This window comes from Dama dama, chromosome X (genome assembly GCF_033118175.1).
Source record: "Dama dama isolate Ldn47 chromosome X, ASM3311817v1, whole genome shotgun sequence".
Classification (NCBI taxonomy): Eukaryota; Metazoa; Chordata; class Mammalia; order Artiodactyla; family Cervidae; genus Dama; species Dama dama.
In genome coordinates this window covers 62,297,009-62,318,454 of record NC_083714.1, presented here as the reverse complement: position 1 = coordinate 62,318,454, position 21,446 = coordinate 62,297,009, and the positions used below count along the sequence as shown (strand labels likewise).

At 42.8% G+C, this 21,446-nt stretch overlaps 1 protein-coding gene across 3 annotated transcripts in view; it reads left to right on the top strand.

Annotated features, from left to right (window-relative positions):
- SRPX2 (sushi repeat containing protein X-linked 2) overlaps positions 1 to 21,446 on the top strand; it is a 29,201-nt gene extending 7,755 nt beyond the window's left edge. The window contains exons 4-11 of one of the 3 annotated variants that reach the window (XM_061137814.1): positions 10,164 to 10,355; positions 12,818 to 12,994; positions 13,266 to 13,392; positions 13,526 to 13,647; positions 14,987 to 15,166; positions 15,496 to 15,629; positions 19,507 to 19,628; positions 20,931 to 21,446. In XM_061137814.1, coding sequence (XP_060993797.1) covers positions 10,164 to 10,355; positions 12,818 to 12,994; positions 13,266 to 13,392; positions 13,526 to 13,647; positions 14,987 to 15,166; positions 15,496 to 15,629; positions 19,507 to 19,628; positions 20,931 to 21,111 — 1,235 coding nt within the window. In that variant the 3' untranslated portion in view covers positions 21,112 to 21,446. The remainder of the gene's footprint in view (positions 1 to 10,163; positions 10,356 to 12,817; positions 12,995 to 13,265; positions 13,393 to 13,525; positions 13,648 to 14,986; positions 15,167 to 15,495; positions 15,630 to 19,506; positions 19,629 to 20,930) is intronic. The other 2 variants (XM_061137815.1, XM_061137816.1) reach the window with 2 other exon arrangements.

The window sequence follows — 21,446 nt, the reverse complement described above, 5'->3', positions numbered from 1 at the left end:
GGAGTTGTAGGAAGTAAAGTTGAATATGAACAGTGAGACCAAATTAGGAAAGGCTCCATGATCTAGTTGGTGGTAGTTTAGTCACTAAGTCATGTCAGACTCTTTTGTGACCCCCATGGACTGTAGCCCTCCAGGTTCCTCTTTCCACATAATTCTTCAGGCAAGAATACTGAATTGTGTTGCCATTTCCTTCTCCAGGGGATCTTCCTGACCCAGGGATTGAACCCATGTCTCCTGCATCGGCAGGCAGATTTTCTTTACCACTGAGCCACCTGGGAAACCCGCCATGATCTAGGGACCCTTCTAAAGAGAGGCTGAATAGCAATTCCTGCTTTAGAAGGAAAGTTAGACCACATGATTTCTACTATCCTTTCCATTTCTAAGATTCTTAGTTTCTGTGCTTTGCAAGCCATGTTGAAGAGTTTGGCTGTTGTGGTAGGAGTTATAGAGAATCATCATATGTTTTTGCATAGGAGAGTGGCACGGTAAATAGTAATTTCAGAATATCAACCTCATTATTGTGGGTGAAAAATAGGAGTCCAGGAGGGGTAGAGCCTGGGTCAGGGAGATTCTCCAGGAATCAGTAGCAGTGATGTTGGTTGGAGATGATTGATGCTAGTGGAAAAGAAATGAAGAGCAGGGATGAACCCCAGAGATGTTTTAAAGAAAGAGATGACAAGACCTAGTACAGATTTGATGTACCAAGAGGTTAAGAAACAAAGGACTCTCTGAAAGCATCCAGTGAGCAGGGATGAACCCCAGAGATGTTTTAAAGAAAGAGATGACAAGACCTAGTACAGATTTGATGTACCAAGAGGTTAAGAAACAAAGGACTCTCTGAAAGCATCCAGTCTGGCACCTGGGAGAACTGTAAGACCCCTCTCAGAGAGACAAGGTTAGAAAAGAAAAGAGGTTTGTACCCTCTAGGCAGTGGGGAGAAGAAAGACGGAGATTCGTGGGTCAGAGTCATTAACTTAGATGGATGAGGTATCTGAGGGAGCAGGGGGCCAACGTCAGAGCCTTAGAGGTCATCTGCAGATGCGAGCAGGAGAAGAGGAACCAACAAGGGAAAAAGAGATCATTAGTGGTCATCCATGTAGGAGGAGATTGGGGTAGCATCTAATATATTACAAAAGCCACAGGAGAAGAGAATTTTAAGGGAGGGGAAGGAATAAGAGATCTGTGTCAAATATTGGAAAGAAACAAATTGAGGGTATTACAAACAATGTATTTGGCAAGAAGAAGGTAAATGGTAACGTTTGAGAAAACAATTTCAGTAGAGAAATGATGAGAGGTTGGAGTTCCTCTCTGCCCATTTCTAGCTACCTTCTTTCTACCTACCTTCTCACTTTGCCAAATGGTCTAGACCCACTGCCTCTCTGTCTCAGCACCTGCCAACCCCCAAACTCCCTACAGTCTCTTGCCTTCTCACTCACAGATCTCCATGCTGAGACAACAGCCCTTAAAGGTCAATCACAATCCTCTCCCAAAGCCCAAATCATATGGCCTCTTCTTGAGCTCAGCCTCCCCATCTCTCAGCAACAGTGAACACATCTGTCTCTTCTCACCCCACCTCCATCCTTGGACTCCATTACATTTCACTATTATGAACATGGATGAGGCCAAGAAAGGAGATGGGCTCTCTAAGTGGTGACAGGAGGGAGAGTGAGGCATTGATCTGAATTTCAAGTGATCATGATCTGTCTCCTGAGCTCCCAGACTACACCTCTAATTGATGCTAGACACTTCCATTTGGAGATCTCTAAAACTAAATTCTTTCATCTTCCCTGAAAAAGGGACATCTGGCCTTCACACTTTTGATAATGGCACCATCATTGTGTTCAAAATACCTTAATGTGACCTTTAACAGCCCCCATCACCTTTAATAGCTCCCCTTTTTCCATCACCTCTCATCAATCATTCACCAAGAATTGTCATTTCTTTATTAATCCAAGTGATTAAAACTTTTATTACTTTACACATGGATAATGACAACTGCCTCCTAATTGGATTCTCTGACTCATGTTTCTCCCTTCCCCAAACCTACTGACCCACTGTGATCATTTCTAATAGAATTTGGTCTCAGTCTAGATAGTCTGACAACACATTGTCCCTTCTCCACACATGAAATCTATAAGTAGCCAGATTAATAGAGCTCTCCTCTGTTTCCTGACAGTTTTGGTCCACACTGAGCTTTCCCTCATTTATTCATTCAATTCATTAATTCAGCGACTATTTATTGAGTACCTACCATATACATCTTCTGATATAAATTTTTATTATCTGGATCACTCATTTGGCATTCATTATATACTGCCTCTTTGATTTACTTTTTATTACCCTCAACCAAATAATTCTCTATTTAACAGAAGGTGCCACGTATGACACTCCCATAGAGCTATAACAAAAGTAGATGCTCAAGAAATGTGTACTGGCTGGTTGGAATTCTGGGAGCAAAAGCCAGATTGTAGTAGACCATAAATGGGAGACATAGATAGGAAAAAAGCAACAGATGCAGAAGGTACTTTCAAGGGGTCCAACAGCCTTGTGATTAATATTAATCTGCTTCATTGGTTATTTTTAAATGTGTATAAAGCCATTTAGAAAAATATAAGCCACATGGTGGCCTTTGGTCTTGGGGGTCAAGTGTCTCATGACTATCTTTAGGACTTAGTCTCAGGACATAAAACTAATTTGGTAAGGTTATCTATGTTGAGGGGGGAGGGGCTGCCAGGAAGGTACAACTTGAAGTCCCAGCATTCCTTGTAAGGTCTTGTGATCTCATAATCAACAGCTCTGCCACTGTGGTGCTTAAAAGACTTTCTGTAACTTGTGGCAGGCACCTCCACATGGCAGCCCTGTGTTGTTCCTTGAAATGAGATGAACCAGTGGTTCAAACCCAGACACCGACACAGGGAATATCATTCTCATTCCAAGGGCTAGATATGTTTTACACATGCATCTTCATTTGATTCTCAAAACAGTCCTATGAAACTAGTTTATTAGTCCCACTTTACAGATCAGGAAACAGCTCAGGGAAGTTCAATTTAGAGCATTCACAGAGCTCAGGAGTGGCAGGGCAGGAATTCAAGTGCAGGAATGTCTGACCTCAAAGCCATGCTCATTCTCTCTCTTTCATTGGAAATGTGGCCCATTGTGGGTTTTTTGTTTTGTTTTTAAAAGGATGTTTAAAAAAAAAAGTTAACCAATAAAAAGCACATCATTATTTTAGAGCAAACTGCCCACAAACTTTGGTACCATTTTCACTAATCTTGAACTTGAAAATTCTCTTAAACTGACTCCTAGCTTGAAGTCAGAAACACTTCTCTGAGGTATGTCCCAATCCTCCAATCCTCTGGGCTACCACTTGCTCCCAGATTGCTACATCACTGGGCAAGCTGGTAACTGCCTGTGTTATCTGATGATAATCACAAAGAAGGTGCTTTCAATCGTGTTGTCAACACACTGTTTTCCTTATAATCTCTAGAAAGAGATAAGTGAATTGCAGAGGCCACAGGCCTGAATTCAGATCCCAGCTCCTCTACCTTCCAGCAACTTTGACCCTGGACAGACACATATTATGTGCCAGTCACTGTGCTATGTATTTTATAAATATTATTTAATTTAAATACTTTTCATGCTTGCTCTCCAGTTGTTGACAAGACCTCTGAAACACATTATTAAGTTTATTTTAAAAAGCGCTGGTGGGAACAGTGGACGTACTCTATGTGATAAAGAGGAAGAGAAAATAAGACTCACTTTATATGTGTAAAGAAACTATTAACAGTAGTTCCTGATGGGGGGACTAAGTAGGGATAGGTGGGGGAGCAGGGGTGGAAGGGAGAAGTTAACTGTATAACTTTTTATACTTTGGGGATTTTGAACCATGTGGTTATATTACCTATTCAAAAATCTAAGTGTATACTTCAAAAGAGCAGAACTTCACATGCTGCAATGACAGATACTGTGGTTAGAAAAAAATGGGTTTTCGAGTCAGACAAATCCTGGGTTCATATCCCAGCTCTGCCCCTTATTTGCTTCAGGTTTTGGGCAAGTTACTTCCTCATCTGTAAAATAATGATAAACACCCATGCACCTTTTCAGGGCTGTTGGGAGAACTATGTGAGATGATGGATTGGAAAATGAAAATATAAACCATGGTGCCTAGCATACTGTAGCTACTCCATAATGACTAACACTTTTCCTACCACATTCTTAGTTTCAGTTACCCATCAGCATTCTTTGGGTACATTTGTTCAGTCAATTTGAATCTCCATGACTGTATTGTCACCTCTCCTGTGTTCATCTCATCCACATTAATGGCATGAAGGGCATTGTCACATGCCTCACTTACTTCCACATAATGTACCCACCCACCATTTCCCCTGTTCTACTAGTCTGGCGACCACACCCAAAAAGGAAATTAGGTTAGCCTTGAATTACTTGTTCTCGAGGTCACTTGGAGATCACATTTGTCTTCCTAACTGCTCATAAGCCTGTGTTTAATTCGAAAACATTTTGCTATCAGTGCTATCAGTCTCACCAAGCAGCATACTTGAAGCTTACTAACAGAGTACATCTTAAGTGTTGTCACTACCAAAAAAAAAAAAAAGGTAACTATGTGAGGTGATGGATGTGTTTATGAACTTGATTGAAGTAATCATTTAACAATGTATACATATATTAAAGCATCACATTCTTCACCTTGGTGCATACATGCTCAGTTGTGTCCAACTCTCTGCAACCCCATGGACTGCAACCCGCCAGGCCCCTCTGTTCATGGGTTTCTGCAGGCAAGAATACTGGAGTGGGTTGCCATTTCCTACTCCAGGGGATCTTCCTGACCCAGGAATCAAACTTGAGTCTCCTGTATTTGCAGGCAGATTCTTTACCACTGAGCCACCTGAGAAGCCCATTGTTCACCTTAACTATTTACAATTTATGTGTCAATTATACCTCAATAACTCTGGGGAAAAATGAAAATTAGGATAGCGAGTTTGCTCTTTCCAGCCTTCCAACATGTTCATTTTTTCCTTTTGGTAAACTGTCATGCTTTATGGTTTTTTTTTTATTTTTGTCTTCCAGTCTTATTAAAATATAATTGACATACAACATGTATAAGTTTAAGGCATACAGCACAAGTTTAGTGAGCATCCATCATCTCATATAAATATATCATTAAAGAAATAGGAAAAAATGTTTTCCTTGTAATGAAAAGTCTTAGGATTTACTCTCAACAACTTTCATATATGACACACAGCAGTGTTGATTATATTCATCATGTTCTACATTACATCCCTAGCACTTATTTATCTTATAACTAAGAGTTTGTACTTTTGACCACCTTCATACAACCCTCTTTCCCCCTTCCCCTGCCTCTGGTAAACCATAAATCTAACATGTTCTCTTTATGCCAGTATTCCTTCAGGCCAGCAAATCAGCTTATTTATAAAAGCTAGACCCTCTATTACTGTCTCAGCATTTACCCTGAGGTTTATATTTCCTTTTACTATGCTTGCTTATCCTACCCATTCCAATTTTATGTGTACTTTTCTTGACTGAATATGGGTGAAAAATAGAACAGGAGTGATTGTTGAGGTCCCAGCCTCGAATGTAAAGTCTTAATCATATGTGTTGTGACCATATGATCAACAGCCCTGCAACTGTAGTGCTTAAGAGACTTTCTATCATTTGGAGATGGTTTCTCCAGATGGCAGCTATGTGTCACAGTCACAGGCTCAAAAATACCAGTAGAAGCTACAAGCCTGTTGAGGCTTAAAGGCTAGTTTTCTCACTGTCATCTGTTTTCATTCTCCAGCTGCCCTCAAACAGAGGCTCTAACTTTCTTTGTTCCTTTGGCTCCTCGTGACCTTTTTTCAAAGCCCCCTTTTTTTGTCTCTTAGGATTTTGGGCCAAATGAGCTCATATGGGGCTTTAGCTTTCCCAACCCCAGGCTAAGAAAGCTCTGTCATCCCATGTACCCATCCTTGGGCAGGTGGCCCTCTGCTTATTTATATGTTCCCCTTTCAAATCTGAACCCATTGAAGAGTCATTATTTATGTAGCCAATGAGGCGTTTTATGATGCTTTTATGATCTAATGACCCTTATTACCTTTTGTGCTCAGTATTGCACTGGGATTAGACTTTTCTTCCTAAACAGCCTACTTTGATATGCAGTCCCTCCCTCTCTCTAGCTTACATCTTTGTGTTATTTTTAAACAATTATTATAAGTGTACATCCTATAAAATTCACTTTTTGGTGTACAGTTCTATGAATTTTGACAAATGTATAGAGTCAGATCACCAATGCCACAGTACTAAAAATTTGCCAAGGGCTGCCCCTTGAGGGTATCCCCACCTCTATCCCTGATCTCTGGCAACCTCTGATCTTTCCCAATATTTCTGCCTTATCCAGAATGTCACATGCATGGAATCATAGTCTGCAGTCTTTTGATTCTGACTTCTTTCATTTCACAAACTGCACTGGAGATTTGTCCAACTTGTTGGATGTATCAGCATTGCCTTCTTATGTATGGATAAACCACACCTAGTTTAAACATTCACCTTTGGAAGGATATTTGAGCTGTTTCCAAGATTTGACAATTATGAATAAGATATTTTAAACATTTGTGTACAGGATTCTGTATGAACATGGATTTTTATTTCACTTCCGTTCAGTCAGTTCAGTCACTCAGTTGTGTCTGACTCTTTGCGACCCCATGGAGGGCAGCATGCCAGGCCTCCCTGTCCATCACCAACTCCTGAAGTTTACCCAAACTCATGTCCATTGAGTCGGTGATGCCATCCAACCATTTCATCCTCTGTCATCCCCTTCTCTTCCCACCTTCAATCTTTCCCAGCATCAGTTCAGTTCAGTCACTCAGTTGTGTTCGACTCTTTGTGACCCCATGAACCACAGCATGCCAGGCCTCCCTGTCCATCACCAACTCCCAGAGTCCACCCAAACCCATGTCCATAGAGTCGGTGATGCCATCCAACCATCTCATCCTCTGTCGTACCCTTCTCCTCCAACCTCCAATCTTTCCCAGCATCAGGGTCTTTTCAGATGAGTCAGTTCCTCACATCAGGTGGCCAAAGTATTGGAGTTTCAACTTCAACATCAGTCCTTCCAATGAATATTCAGGACTGATTTCCTTGAGGATGGACTGGTTCGTTCTCCATGCAGTCCAAGGGACTCTCAAGAGTCTTCAACACCACAGTTCAAAAGCATCAATTCTTCGGCACGAAACTTTCTTTATAGTCCAACACTCACATCCATACAGGACTACTGGGAAAATCCATAGCTTTGACTAGACAGACCTTTGTTGGCAGAGTAATGTTCTCTGCTTTTTAATATGCTATCTAGGTTGGTCATAACTTTCCTTCCAAGGAGTAAGCATCTTTTAATTTCATGGCTGCAGTCACCATCTGCAGTGGTTTTGGAGCCCCCCAAAATAAAGTCTGTCACTGTTTCCACTGTTTCCCCATCTATTTGCCCTGAGGTAATGGGACCAGATGCCATGTTCTTAGTTTCCTGAATGTTGAGTTTTAAGCCAATGTTTTCACTCTCCTCTTTCAGTTTCATCAAGAGGCCCTTTAGTTCTTCTTCACTTTCTGCCATAAGGGTGGTGTCATCTGCATGTCTGAGGTTATTGATATTTCTCCCCACAATCTTGATTCCAGCTTGTGCTTCCTCCAGCCCAGCGTTTCTCATGATGTACTCTGCATGTAACTTAAATAAGCAGGGTGACAATATACAGCCTTGATGTAATCCTTTCCTTATTTGGAACCAGTCTGTTGTTCCATGTCCAGTTCTATGTTGCTTCCTGACCTGCGTACAGATTTCTCAAGAGGCAGGTCAGGTGGTCTGGTATTCCCATCTCTTGAAGAATTTTTCGCAGTTTATTGTGATCCACACAGTCAAAGGCATGGTCAATAAAGCAGAAATCAATGTTTTTCTGGAACTCTCTTGCTTTTTCACTTGGGTATATGCAAAAGTGTGGTTGTGGAGTCACATGGCAACTGTATATTTAATCTTTTAAGAAACTACCAAATAATCTCCTGAAGTTGCTTCATCTCAGCAGTGTATGAAAGTTCTAGTTTTCCCCCATCTTCATCAACACTTAGTATTACCAGAGTTTTTTTAGGTTTAGTCATCCTAATGGGTATATAATGATATCTTTTTGTAGTCTTAATTTGCATTTCTCTAATGGCAACCCACTCCAGTATTCTTGCCTGGAGAATCCCATGGATGGAGGAGCCTGGTAGGCTACAGTCCATGGGGTCGCAAAGAGTTGGACACGACTGAGTGACTTCACTTTCACTTTCAATGACTAGTGATGCTAAACTTATTTGCCATCACTATATCCTCTTCAGTGACATGTCCTTTCATATCTTTTGCTCATGCTCTGACTGGATTGTTTATTTTTATTGTTGAGTTTTCCAAGTTCTTTAAATATTCTAGATACTAGTCCTTTGTCTGATATATGGTTTGCAAAATTTTAGCCCCAGTTTGTGGTTTGTCTTTCGTTTATCACCAGTGCTGCCCACAGAACAAAAGGTTTAATTTTGACAAGGTTCAATTTCTTGATTTTTTTTTATTTTATGAACCGTGCTTTTGATATCATGTCTAAGACCCCTTTGTGTGTACATGCTAAGTCACTTCAATCATGTCTGACTCTTTGTGGCCCTATGGATTGTAGCCCGCCAGGCTCCTCTGTGGGATTCTCCAGGCAAGAATATTGCAATGGGTTGCTATGCCCTTCTCCAGGGGATCTTCCTGACCCAGTGATCAAACCTGTGTCTCTTATGTCTCCTGCATTGTGAAAGGTTGTTGCTGAGCTGTGAAAGATGCCAGGATTCTTGGCCTCTGGAGAAGAGGAATTCAATCTGGGGCCAGTGATGAAGCTTGATTACTCAGAGCTTTTGTGTGACAAAGTTTTATTAAAGTATAAAAGAGATAGACAAAGCTTCTGACATAGACATCAGAAGGGGGCAGAAAGAGTGCCCCCTTGCTAGTCTTTAGCTGGATGTTTTATATCTGTTAGAAAGCTATTAATCAGATAAGAGAGACACCTCAAGGCTGAGGGAGTTTCACCAGGCCCCTCTCCCACAATATGCATTTTTCAGATAGGATGGCACAAGGTGTATCATCCCCCAGCCATAAAACAATTGATATGAACACTGGTTTGTTGAGCTATTATCAGCCCAAGGTTTGAGAAAAGAAAAAAGTCTTCAGTGGAACCATTTTGAAGAAAGGCAAATTCCAATGCAAATACATAGTTTTGTTAACATAGCTTAAGAAAAACATCTCCATAAGAAAAATGCATTGGTTAGCTCAAGGTTTGAGAAAAGTTAAGTTCAGGTGGAACCAGGTGTCATCATGGCAATACAGACTTTTAAGAGAAACCTCATTTTAAACTTGCAGCCTATTTCCTCTGTTTGGAGACCCCTGGCCTTCCTGCCTGTTACCCTCTCAATTGGCAAGTGGGTTCTTTACTGGTAGTGCCTAGTACTAAATCCTAAAGACTTTTCTACTTTTTTCCTAGAAGTTCTATAATTTTACTTTTTTCATTAAAGTTCATGATCCATTTTGAGTTAACTTTTGTTTAAGGTATGAGATACAGGCTTCCCAGGTGGCTCAGTGGTAAAGAATCCACCTGCCAATGCAGGAGACACAGGAGATGCAGGTTCAATCCCTGGGTTGGGAAGATTCCCCTGCAGGAGGAAATGGCAACCCACTCCAGTATTCTTGCCTGGAAAATCCCATGGACAGAGGAGCCTGGTGGGCTACAGTCCATGGGGTCACACAGAGTAGGACACGACTTAGAGACTGAGCATCCATACACACACATCAGACATTTAAATCGAGGTTCTTTGCTTTCCTTTTCCTCTCTTTCTCTCTCTCTCTCTTTTTTTTTTTTTTTGCCTATAGAAGTTCAGTTGCTCCAGCATCATTTGTTCAAAAGACTATTTTTCCTCCATTAAATTGTTTTTGTACCTTTGTCAAAAATAATTTTGCCATATTTGTGTGAATGTGTTTCTGGGCTCTCTGTTCTGTTCCATCAATATATGTGTCTATCCTTTCACCAATACAACACTCTCTTGATTACTGTACTTCTAGCTTACTGTACTTATAGCTTACTTTTCTTCTATTGCTATAGTCCCCCGATGGTGTTATACATTAAATATCCAGGATGGTGAAGCCACATGCTACTCACCAAGAGGAGGAAATTATCACAGCAGCCTGGGCACTCGTTGTGAGCTTTCCTGTGACCGGGGCTTTCGACTGATTGGACGGAGATCAGTGCAATGCCTGCCAAGCCGCCGTTGGTCTGGAACTGCCTACTGCAGGCGTAAGTGGTGTGCATGTATAGGCTGACATCTGCATGTGAGAGAGGCCAGCCAGCCAGCCACCCAGGGTATATGCCTGGAGGTATTACTATGCCCTCTGTCAAGTACAAATTGAAAATTTCCACAGGATCCCAACGGGACCTTTCCCCATCCTAACATTCTAGCTCATGTTCTCTCCCTGTGACTATGGATCAAACAATAGGGGCATTTTAAGTTGCAACCAGGCTTCCCCAGTGGCTCAGTAATAAAGAATCTGCCTGCCAATGCCAGATACATGGGTTCAATCCCTCAGTTTGGAAGAACCCCTGGAGAAGGAATGGCAACCCACTGCAGTACTCTTGCCTGGAGAATCCCATGGACAGAGGAGCCTGGCGGGCTACAGGCCATGGGGTTGCAAAGAATCTGGCATGACTTAGCGATTGAGCACACACGAATGTAAGTAGCAACCAGCCCTCAGTCTCAAAGGGCCCAGGAGTGCGTGGAAAGCTTACACCTGGGGCCTGATGTGGACTTATGCCTTCCTCTGGAACTCTCAAGCATGTGCAGTCTCAGACTCTTTCCCACTTGTGTTAAACTACTGTACTTCTTGGCCTAAGGTCTTAGGCCTTGGCGGTGAAGCTAAAAGACATCTGCTAGTCTTCATTTTCTTCTGAAAGTCAAGAAAAACCTCTAAGGCTGGAATGCAGGGGTGCTAATACATACATTTCACATCATGTTCACCTCAGTTCCCAAATCCCTACCTCTTATTGAAACCCTACAGCCTACCCTATTTTGGCAGCTAAGCTTTGCCTGTCCCTATATCCATTGATGAATGCCATTTGTAGAACCCCCATGTGTGCAGGGCCACTTCAAGAGCCAATTCCTTAATTACCAGACTGATTCTGGACTAACCAATGTGTGTGTGTGAATGGAGTGTCAGGGGATGTAGAATGCTGAGCATTCAGAGAGAATTGGGGTTGTTTGGAGAAGATGCTGTGGAATAGAGGAGAAGTTTGGTAGCCAGAAAAAATGAAGCCACTATACCCCTCTAGGTGACTATAAGCCATTTGTTATAGGACTAGACCCCATCATTTCCAAAATGAATTTGAATTGACCTTACAAAATTAAAATACGTTGACAAATTAACATGAAACCAGTTAAAAGTTTGTGTTATATGTGTGCTCAGTTGCTCAGTTGTGTCTGACTCTGCGACCCCATGAGCTATAATCTACCAGGCTCCTCTGTCCATGCAATTTCCCAGGCAAGAATACTGGAGTGGGATTCCATTTCCTTCTCCAGGGGATCTTTCCAACCCAGGGATCAAAACTATGCCTCTTGAGTCTCTTGCATTGCCAGGCAGATTTTTTACCACAGTGCCTGTTTAAACACTGAATCTCACTTTGTACTTCCTCATAAAAGACACAGGGCAAACACTTTGGATCTATCATTTTCACTGTCATATAATACTAAGAAAATAAAATCAACAGAAAGACAGACCTTTTTACTTGGCCCTGATTTCAAGAAGGTCATTTTTGCTTAGGTCTTTATATAAAGGAGGCTGGAAAACATAAAAGGCAATCTCCTTCAAGTCTGGTTTGACCAGGAAGCAAAAACAAACATAGTTTATAGAATCTTTATTCAAAGCTCCAATAATTGAAGTTAAGGAGGGTTAGAACTTAGACAACCTAAAGGAACATATGACTGGCCTACTTCCTTCAGGTGTTGGGTATTTCATACTGGACTTTGGCAAACACAAATTTACAATCAATTCATGGGAGCTGTCGCCACTTCTGGCACATGTAATGTCTAAAGCACATGGACTCGCCTTTAAGCAAATGCCTCCAAAGCTGTCCACCCCTCCCCTACTGGGATTGGCCTGACTTGTACTCTCACACAGCACAGAGGACCAGTGGGCATGTAAGTGAGCCTCAGCTGAGGAGTGCTTGTGGCAGCACCAACATTATATTTAAAAAGGAGCCTTGAATTTGTTCAAGGGCATCTAGCATTTGTGGAACAAGAGAGGAAAACTATGAGCTGATGAGGCCCTAAATAAGCCAAGAGATTTATATGCATTGTCTCTATATTTGGCACAACAATCCTACTTCATGGTATACATGTTTTAGTGATGGAGACACTGAGGCTTGGAGAGATGATGTAACTTGCTCAAGTCACAGAGCTAGTTAAGTGGTGGAGATGGGATCCAAACTGAGGTGCATTTCTCAAATCCATGAACTTGGATGAGTAACTTCTTTGAGACCATCTTCCCACCTCCGCCCCCCAAGAGTGCTATTGTACTTCATAATATCAAAATAAGAAAGAAATTAGGAAAAAGAGGCAATCAGGCGCAAAAATGTCAGAGCAGTTGGACATATGTTTCCCTGTATTTTCTGCTGTCTCTGACATGGTCTTCCCTAGGCTAGATGCCTAGGCATTACTTCCACATAGCCCCACAGGCCACTGAACTTGCCTCCTGATTCTCTCTTAGAGATGAGATGCCATGCATTGCCATTCATCACGAGTGGCACCTACACGTGCACAAATGGGGTGCTTCTTGACTCTCGCTGTGACTACAGCTGTTCCAGTGGCTACCACTTGGAAGGTGACCGCAGCCGAATCTGCATGGAAGATGGGCGATGGAGCGGAGGAGAGCCTGTATGTGTAGGTAAATGCTGGTTGCTCCCAGTTGTCCTGTTGCAAAGGGCCAGCCTGGCATTATGTCCACTGCAGAAGGCATTCCCACTAGCTGCAAAAGGTGGCACCCTGGGCACAGGCTTAACAAAGCAATCGCTTCCCTTGGAGTCAGGCCTCACAAGTTTCATTGAGCATCTTGAACTGCATCTTTTACCTACCCAGTGGTGTGGTATTGTTTCATGGGTTCCCTCCAGGGACGGCAGGGGACCCATGAGTCAGCACTTGATTTCTGACCTTGGCAGACATAGATCCCCCCAAGATCCGTTGTCCCCACTCCCGTGAGAAGATGGCAGAGCCGGAGAAACTGACTGCTCGAGTATACTGGGACCCACCCCTGGTGAAAGATTCTGCTGATGGTACCATCACCAGGTGAGTCACAGATGCCAGGCACTCAGGTAGCCCACACTGAACCACACAGACTGATGGTACAGTGATGATGTGCCCCAAACCCCAGTTCTAAGAGTCACTTTCCTCAGTGACTCTTTCACCCTGTCCCATGTAGGTTGATACTTCGAGGCCCTGAACCTGGCTCTCACTTTCCAGAGGGAGAACACGTGATTCGTTACACTGCTTATGACCGAGCCTACAACCGGGCCAGCTGCAAGTTCATTGTAAAAGTACAAGGTCAGAAAGAAGTTTTCCATTTCTGCATTGCTTATTATTTCTGCTCTTCCCTTACCCTCTAGATGCCCATCACAACCCTCTCCTCCCTATGCCTGAAACAGACACCTCATGCAGATTGGGAGAGGGGAAACTCAAATTCATGAAATAGGTCATTCAGGAAGCTTGTATACACATGTATACACATTTCAGAAACTCTGCTCCCCAACAAGACTTTCTCATTCTCCCAAATCTACATGAAACCCACCAAGGTACTCTGTATCCATTTCTTTTCTTAGCCTTCAAATTAATGATTAAAGTCAATCAGCCTTCATTCTCAGTTTTTCTCCTCTGCTGAAATTGGTGGTGCTGGCTGCTGATTCTTGCTTTTTGTTTGGTTTTCATCATAAAATTAATTCATGCTCATTGTTGAACGTATGGGAAATAAAGTAATACACAAAGGGGGAAAAATACTATTACTCTGTCACCCAGAGGCAATTGTTGTTAATCTTTTGGTATTTTTCTTCCAGTCTTTTATTCACACATACTTTAAAAATACGTAATTGAGATCACACTGCATATCCAATCTTAGGTAACCCCTTTTCACTTTTCATTATAACACAGGTAAATTTCTCATGTTCTTTAAAGTTTTTTCAGAAGTCTTTTAATCACAGTATAATAATCTGCTTCTAAGAATATATCATACTATCATACTTTGCTCAACACTTCTCCTCCCACTGATGGATATTTTAAACTGTTAGTTCCTCAGTCATGTCCAACTGTTTGCTACCCCATGGACTGTAGCCCACCAAGCTCCTCTGCATGGACTTCTCCAGGCAAGAAAAATGGAGTAGATTGTAATTTCCTTCTGCAGAGAAACTTTCTGACCCAAGGATTGAACCTGTGTCTCCTGCATTGCAGGTGGATTATTTATCTTCTGAGCCACCAGGGGAGCCCAATGATATTTCATATTAAAAGTAATTTATAAGGTGGTCATCTGTATGCAGAGTGTCCCCAAAGTCTGAAAAAAAATGGCAATTTTTTTTTGCAGATTGCTAGTCTTTTGATGACCATATATATATATATATATATATATATATATATATATATACACACACACACATATATATATATACTTATCCATTCTTCCACATTTTATGAACACTTTTGTCTACATTTCAGATTTAACTCCATAAGAAAGCAAAAATTTTGCCTCTAGCCCTGGCCATTGGCAACACAGAGAAGTCATTCATTCTGATTATCCTGGGTCTGCTGATCTAGAAAACCCAGCATGGGCACCCTCTTAGCCTATTGTTTTCTACAAAAGTTACCATAGTCCCTAACTTGAACTTCTCCCTGACAGTGAGACGCTGCCCAACTCTGAAACCACCACAGCATGGCTACCTCACCTGTACCTCAGTGGGGGACAACTATGGTGCCACCTGTGAGTACCACTGTGATGGAGGGTATGAGCGCCAAGGGACCCCCTCACGGGTCTGCCAGTCCAGCCGCCAGTGGTCAGGATCACCACCCATCTGTGCTCGTGAGTGAAACTAGGGAATGGGGAGAGTGGACATAATGATCAGGGCTTCTCTGAGGGATCTCCCAATGTCTATGGCTCAGGGACCAAAAGCAATGTGTCTGATGTGGGAATGGGGGATTCTGTGATATTTCAAGAGCCAATGTTCCCCTCTAGCATACTCCACCTCCAAGAAAAAGGATTTAAAATCTCCAAGTGTTCTTTTAGGATTTCCCCCCAAGGAAAGGGAGAAACAACCAAAAAAGTTTAACCTGAAAGCCTCAGGATGTTGTTATCCATTCTGGGATGAAGGGACAGGCCATACTCTGACGGGTCATGTGCTTCTGCCCTAGCTATGAAGATTAATGTCAATGTCAACTCAGCTGCTGGCCTTCTTGATCAGTTCTATGAGAAACGGCGACTTCTCATCATCTCAGCCCCTGATCCCTCCAACCGATATTATAAAATGCAAATCTCTATGCTACAGGTAAGAGCCACTCCCCTAATCAGGGCTTAGCTCCTTTGCATTCCCCTATCCCACTCTGCTGGGTTTCCCTGGTGGCACAGTGGTAAAGAATCCAGCTGCCAATGCAGGAACTGTGGGTTCAATCCCTGGGTTGGGAAGATCCCCTGGAGGAGGAACCCAGTTCAGTATTCCTGTCTGGAGAATCCCATGGGCAGAAGAGCCTGGTGGGCTACAGTTCATGGGTTCACAAAGAGTCAGACACAACTTAGCAGTCAAACAACAACAACAACCCCACTCTGTTACTCTCTTACTATGTCTCACTCAAAGACTTGCTCTTTCTACAGCACAGATGCTACTTCCTTAGATTGTAGACAACATTTGATTAGTTTTACTGTAGACAAATTTAGCACAGTCTTAAAACAACTGTGTTTTTACTGAAAAGGCAGTGAAGTCATTGGCATGGTGGGTTGCAGGAGGCTTGATGAAGGATGAGAAGACAGTGTGGCAAAGCACTCCTGAAAAACTTGTAAGACCTGTGATCAAATGTAACTGTGGGGATTTAGTTATGTTTAAGTTTTCAAGGAATAATAACACTAACAAACATTTAGACAGTGAGGGCTGTATAAGGACTAGGTATACAAGTATGTGCTTTATACATACTCATTTAATTCTCCCAACAACGCTTATAAAATAGGTACCCTTACTATCCCCATTTTGCAGGTAAAGAATCTGAGGCATAAAGAGGTTAATGATTTGCCCAAAGTCACTAGCTAATAAATGGCTGAGCCACGATTAAACCCAGGCAATCTGACTCAAGGATCTGTGCTCTTAACCACTACTAATAACAGACAAGAAGGAAAAGTGTCATGATATTGCAAAGTAAAATGAGGGACTTGCATAAGGATTTTTAACATTCTACCAGATATCTAGTTAAAGCCACTGTTGGGGAAGGAGAAGCAGAAAGGGCAGAGTAGTTCTGACTATTGGGACTTTCAAAAAGAATAGGCTAGGTTCTATCACTATGTTGTACACCTGAAACTTATATAATATTGTAAATCAACTGTTTTTGTTTTCATTGACTAAGTTGAGCCCAACTCTTTGTAACCCCATGGACTGCAGCACACCAGGCATACCTGTCCTTCACTATCTCCCTGAGTTTTCTCAAACTCATGTCCATTGAGTCAGTGATGCCATCCAACCATCATTCTCTGTCACCTCCTTCTCCTCATTTGAAATGGAGAAAAATAATATAATAATAAAAATAAAGAATAGACTAGGTTCTTGAAGAGAATTCAAAGTACTCTGACAAGACTCTGAGAAGCTGAAAGGGTCTGGATACCCAGGTAAAAGAAGAAGCTATTTAGGGGGTTTCTAAAGGTTGAGTTCTTACGAGTTGCCAAGTCAATATTCAGAAGGCCATGATGAAAGCAGCCATATCAAAAGAATGACCCTGGGTCTAAACCAAAAAGAACCCCGTTCCTCCAGGGATCCAAAAAAAGGCAGACGAAAGCAACACCTCAGCTTTAAAAGAAAGCAGGAACAAGAAGAGGAACCAGCCAGGGAGGATTGTGACTTTGAAGCCAGGTCTAGTGGAGTAGCCCAAAGATTCAACAAGGGGTAGAGCACCAAGCAGTGCTCACTGCTCCTTTCAACCTTGCCCCAGGTAACTGGCTAAGAGGCACCCCTGCTGGGCAAAGCAGAACAAAAAACCATGGTACGGTTACAGGCTGCACTGCCTAGTGTGAGGAAGGCAAGAAAGGGTCACAGAAAGAGCACTGACACTATTTTGGGGAAATTCTGGAGACCAAGAAAAGGCTGTGACCATGTAGCCTAATGGTAAGGAGCACACAGGCTTCCCAGGTGGCACAATGGTAAAGAATCTGCCCGCCAATGCAAGAGATGCAAGAAACACGAGTTTGATCTCTGGATCTAGAAGATCCCCTGGAGAAGGAAATGGCAAGCCAATCCAGTATTCTTTCCTGGGAAATCCCATGGACAGAGGAGCCCGGTGGGCTACAGTCCATGGGGTCACAAAGAGTCGGACATGACTGAGCGATTAACACACAAAGAACTTATGTAGCTTCCAGTTATAAAATAAGTAAGTCCTGGGGCTGTGATGTACAGCATGGTGACTATAGCTATATAATATATTTGAAAATTGCTAAGAAAATAGATCTTAAAAGTTCTCATTGTAAGAAAAACGTTGTGACTGTGTGGTGATGAATGTTAACTAGACTTATTGCAATGATCATTTAGACGAATATCAAACCATTATATTGTACACCTGAAACTAATATGTCAACTAGTATCTCAATTTTAAAAAGAACATGTAAAGATGCTCAACATCACTCATTATCAGAGAAATGCAAATCAAAACCACAATGAGGTACCATCTCATGCTGGTCAGAATGGCTGTCATCAAAAAGTCTACTAACAATAAATGCTGGAGAGGGTGTGGAGTAAAGAGAACCCTCTTACATTGTTGGAGGGAGTGTAAACTAGTACAGCCACTGTGGAGAACAATGTGGATATTCCTTAAAAAAAGCTGGAAATAGAACTGCCATATAACCCAGCAATCCCACTGCTGGGCATATACACTGAGGAAACCAGAATTGAAAGAGACACATGTACTCCAATGTTCATTGCAACACTGTTTACAATGGCTAGGGCATGGAAGCAACCTAGATGACCATCAGCAGATGAATGGATAAGGAAGCTTTAGTACATATACACAATGGAATATTACTCAGCTATAAAAAGAATGCATTTGAATCAGTTCTAATGAGGTAGATGAAACTGGAGCTTATTATACAGAGTGAAGTAAGTCAGAAAGATAAACACCAATATGGTATATTAATGTATATAATATGGAATTTAGAAAGACAGTAATGATGACCCTATATGCAAGACAGCAAAAGAGACAGATGCAAAGAAGAGACTTTTAGATGATATGGGAGAAACTGAGGGTGGGACAATATGAGAGAATAGCATTGAAACATGTGTATTACCATATGTAAAACAGATGACCAGTGCAAGTTTGATGCATGAAGCAGGGCACTCAAAGCCAGTGCTCTGGGACAACCCAGAGGGATGGGGTGGGGAGGGCGGTGGGAGGAGGGTTCAGGATATGGGGACATAAGTGTACCTGTGGCTAATCCATGTCAATGTATGGCAAAAACCCCCACATTATTGTAATTAGCCTCCAATTAAAATAAATAAATTAAATTTAAAAAATGAACAGGGGGTGTAGGCTGAAGGAAGAGGCAGCACTAGAGCAAAAGCAAGATAAGGATTTAAAACATATCAGTAAATGAACAATTGGTAACCCCCCCCCAAAATAACTTATGTATTTAAAAATCTATTCAAAACTAAGCAAGGAGGGATGATGTTACTGCAATTTGTCAATTACATGTCTCTTTTCTATCCCACATGATATAACCAATCTCCACACTTCATTAGAATAGAGGAAACACTGTTAGGGTAAGTAGGCTTCCCAGGAGGCACTAGTGGTTAAGAACCCACTTGCCAATGCAGGAGACATAAGAGATACGGGTTTGATCCCTGGGTCAGGAAGATCCCCTGGAGAAGGGCGTGGCAACCAACTCCAGTATTCTTGCCTGGAGAATCCAATGGACAGAGGAGCCTGGCAGGTTATGGTCCATAGGGTGACAAAGAATCGGACAAGTCTGAATCGACTTAGCATGTGCACACGCATGTTGGGGCAAGTGCTTCAGGAATGACAGAGGAAAGAGGGGGTAGACCCACTCATGTGATGGTTTGTGAAGAAGCCCCTTCTTTCCCACACTGCCTCGACATGATCCCAGGAGGAATCAGTTAAGTAGCCTTAGGTTTGGGTTTGACAGCCTATTCAGGAAAACCTTCTTCTCTCCCCTCCCAGCAATCCACTTGTGGACTGGACCTGAGGCACGTGACCATCATCGAGCTGGTGGGGCAGCCACCTCAGGAAGTGGGGCGCATCCGGGAGCAACAGCTGTCAGCCAGTATCATTGAGGAACTCAGGTCCAGACTGGAGGGCAACAGGAAAGGAGTGGGTAGAAACCTTAGGCAGGACATTGGCCACAAGAGAATTGTGGGAAAATCAGCAAACACTATTCTCTCGGGGAATTGCTTGTGTTTGAACTCTTTGGATGCATTAGGTAAGATCAGAGTGTGGCAGGGCATCAGAATGAAATGGCAGGGTGTTGTTGAAAATACAGATGACCACCTCAAACCACCTCAGGACTGTGCTTTTATGAGGCACCTCAGGTGACCCTGAAGCACAGCCAGGGCTGAGACACAGACTCAAACATGACTTAGATAAGCCTTTGATCCTGTCGCCTGGTGGTTGTATCCTTTTGCCTTCAGTCTGCAAATGAGCAAAAAGGATCTTTAGGCACTGAAATCTGAATCATACCCATCTGACCCTTGGGGAGGAGAAGACCATAGGGAACAGGTGGTAGAAGTTGACATTTCTCATTATCTATCTGTTATCACCCTGCCAATCCCTCCACATATACTCAGAACCAATAAAGCCATCACTCCTCTCTGTTGCATAAACAACACTTTCCCCCTAGGGCTTAATCTCAGGGACAGAAAGATTCAGTCCCAAGTAAAGACTGGGGCTTCCCTGGTGGTTCAGTAGCAAAGTCAGTGGTAAAGAATCCAACTGCCTATGCAGGAGATGCAAGAGACTGTGGATTCAATCCCTGGGTTGGGAAGATCCCCTGGAGAAGGGAATGGCTACCCACTCCAGTATTCTTGCCTGGAGAGCCTGGTGGGCAACAGTTCATGGGGTTACAGAAGAGTCAGACACAACTTAGTGACTAAACAACAGCAACAAGAGGAAAGACTGGAAAACATGCAGAGGAAGGAGACTGCAGACTTGGTGATATTGATCAACCTCAGGGCTGCCATGTTTGGTTGTGCAGGCTATGCTTGTCCAGCTCTGGGAAGCACTGGTCACGGCATAGTGCCCGTGACTGGTGCTCCCTGGAATTATTACGTGCAGCCTGCATTGCTATATGTGATAGCCCTGCATAAGGGGGCCTGTGAGGCAAGCACAGCTTGGTAGTAAGAAAGCTGTTCCATCTTGGGTGAGGAAGGGACAGCTTAACAGAGCTAGAGATGTTGGGGCAGCAAGACTAAGGTGTAAGCAGAGAAAAATAAAGGGGCTTGAAATAGGTACTGGAGGGGGTGGGGCCAAGTGATTCGGTGGGGAAAGAATTAGTCCATCAGTGGAGCTGTGAAAGATCAGAGAGGACTAGAATCTGGCGGGATGATGTCCAGACAAGGTCTCACACATCCCTGGGCTCATCTCTCTAGGCAATTTCAGCACCTCACGCGCTCCTACTTCAACATGGTGTTGATTGACAAGCAGGGAATTGACCGGGAACGCTACATGGAACCTGTCACCCCCGAGGAAATCTTCACGTTCATTGATGACTATCTGCTGAGCAATGAGGAGCTGATCCAGCGCCGGGAACAAAGAGACATATGCGACTGAACTTGAGTTGGAGCATGGTTGAGGTCAAGGGAAAAGGTTCCCTGGTCAGCCAAAACTGGGGCCTAATCAAAGGAGAAAATGCTTTCCCACAGCTCTGAGGAAAGGACTCTCAGGTGGGTGAGGTTCCCTGATCCTGGGACATTTCCAGACACCTTTCTAGGACTGTGTAATAGTTTCCTCAAGCAAGTCTCTGCTTTAGGTAGCACTGGAAGAGCATAAGAAGCTAGGGAGGGACTAAGGACAAGCCCTGGGCAGCAGCTTGTGGATAGAAAGTCTTGCTTCTGCCCAGCTCTCCAAAATCTTTCAGAGAAGTAAATTCTAAATTCACTCACTAA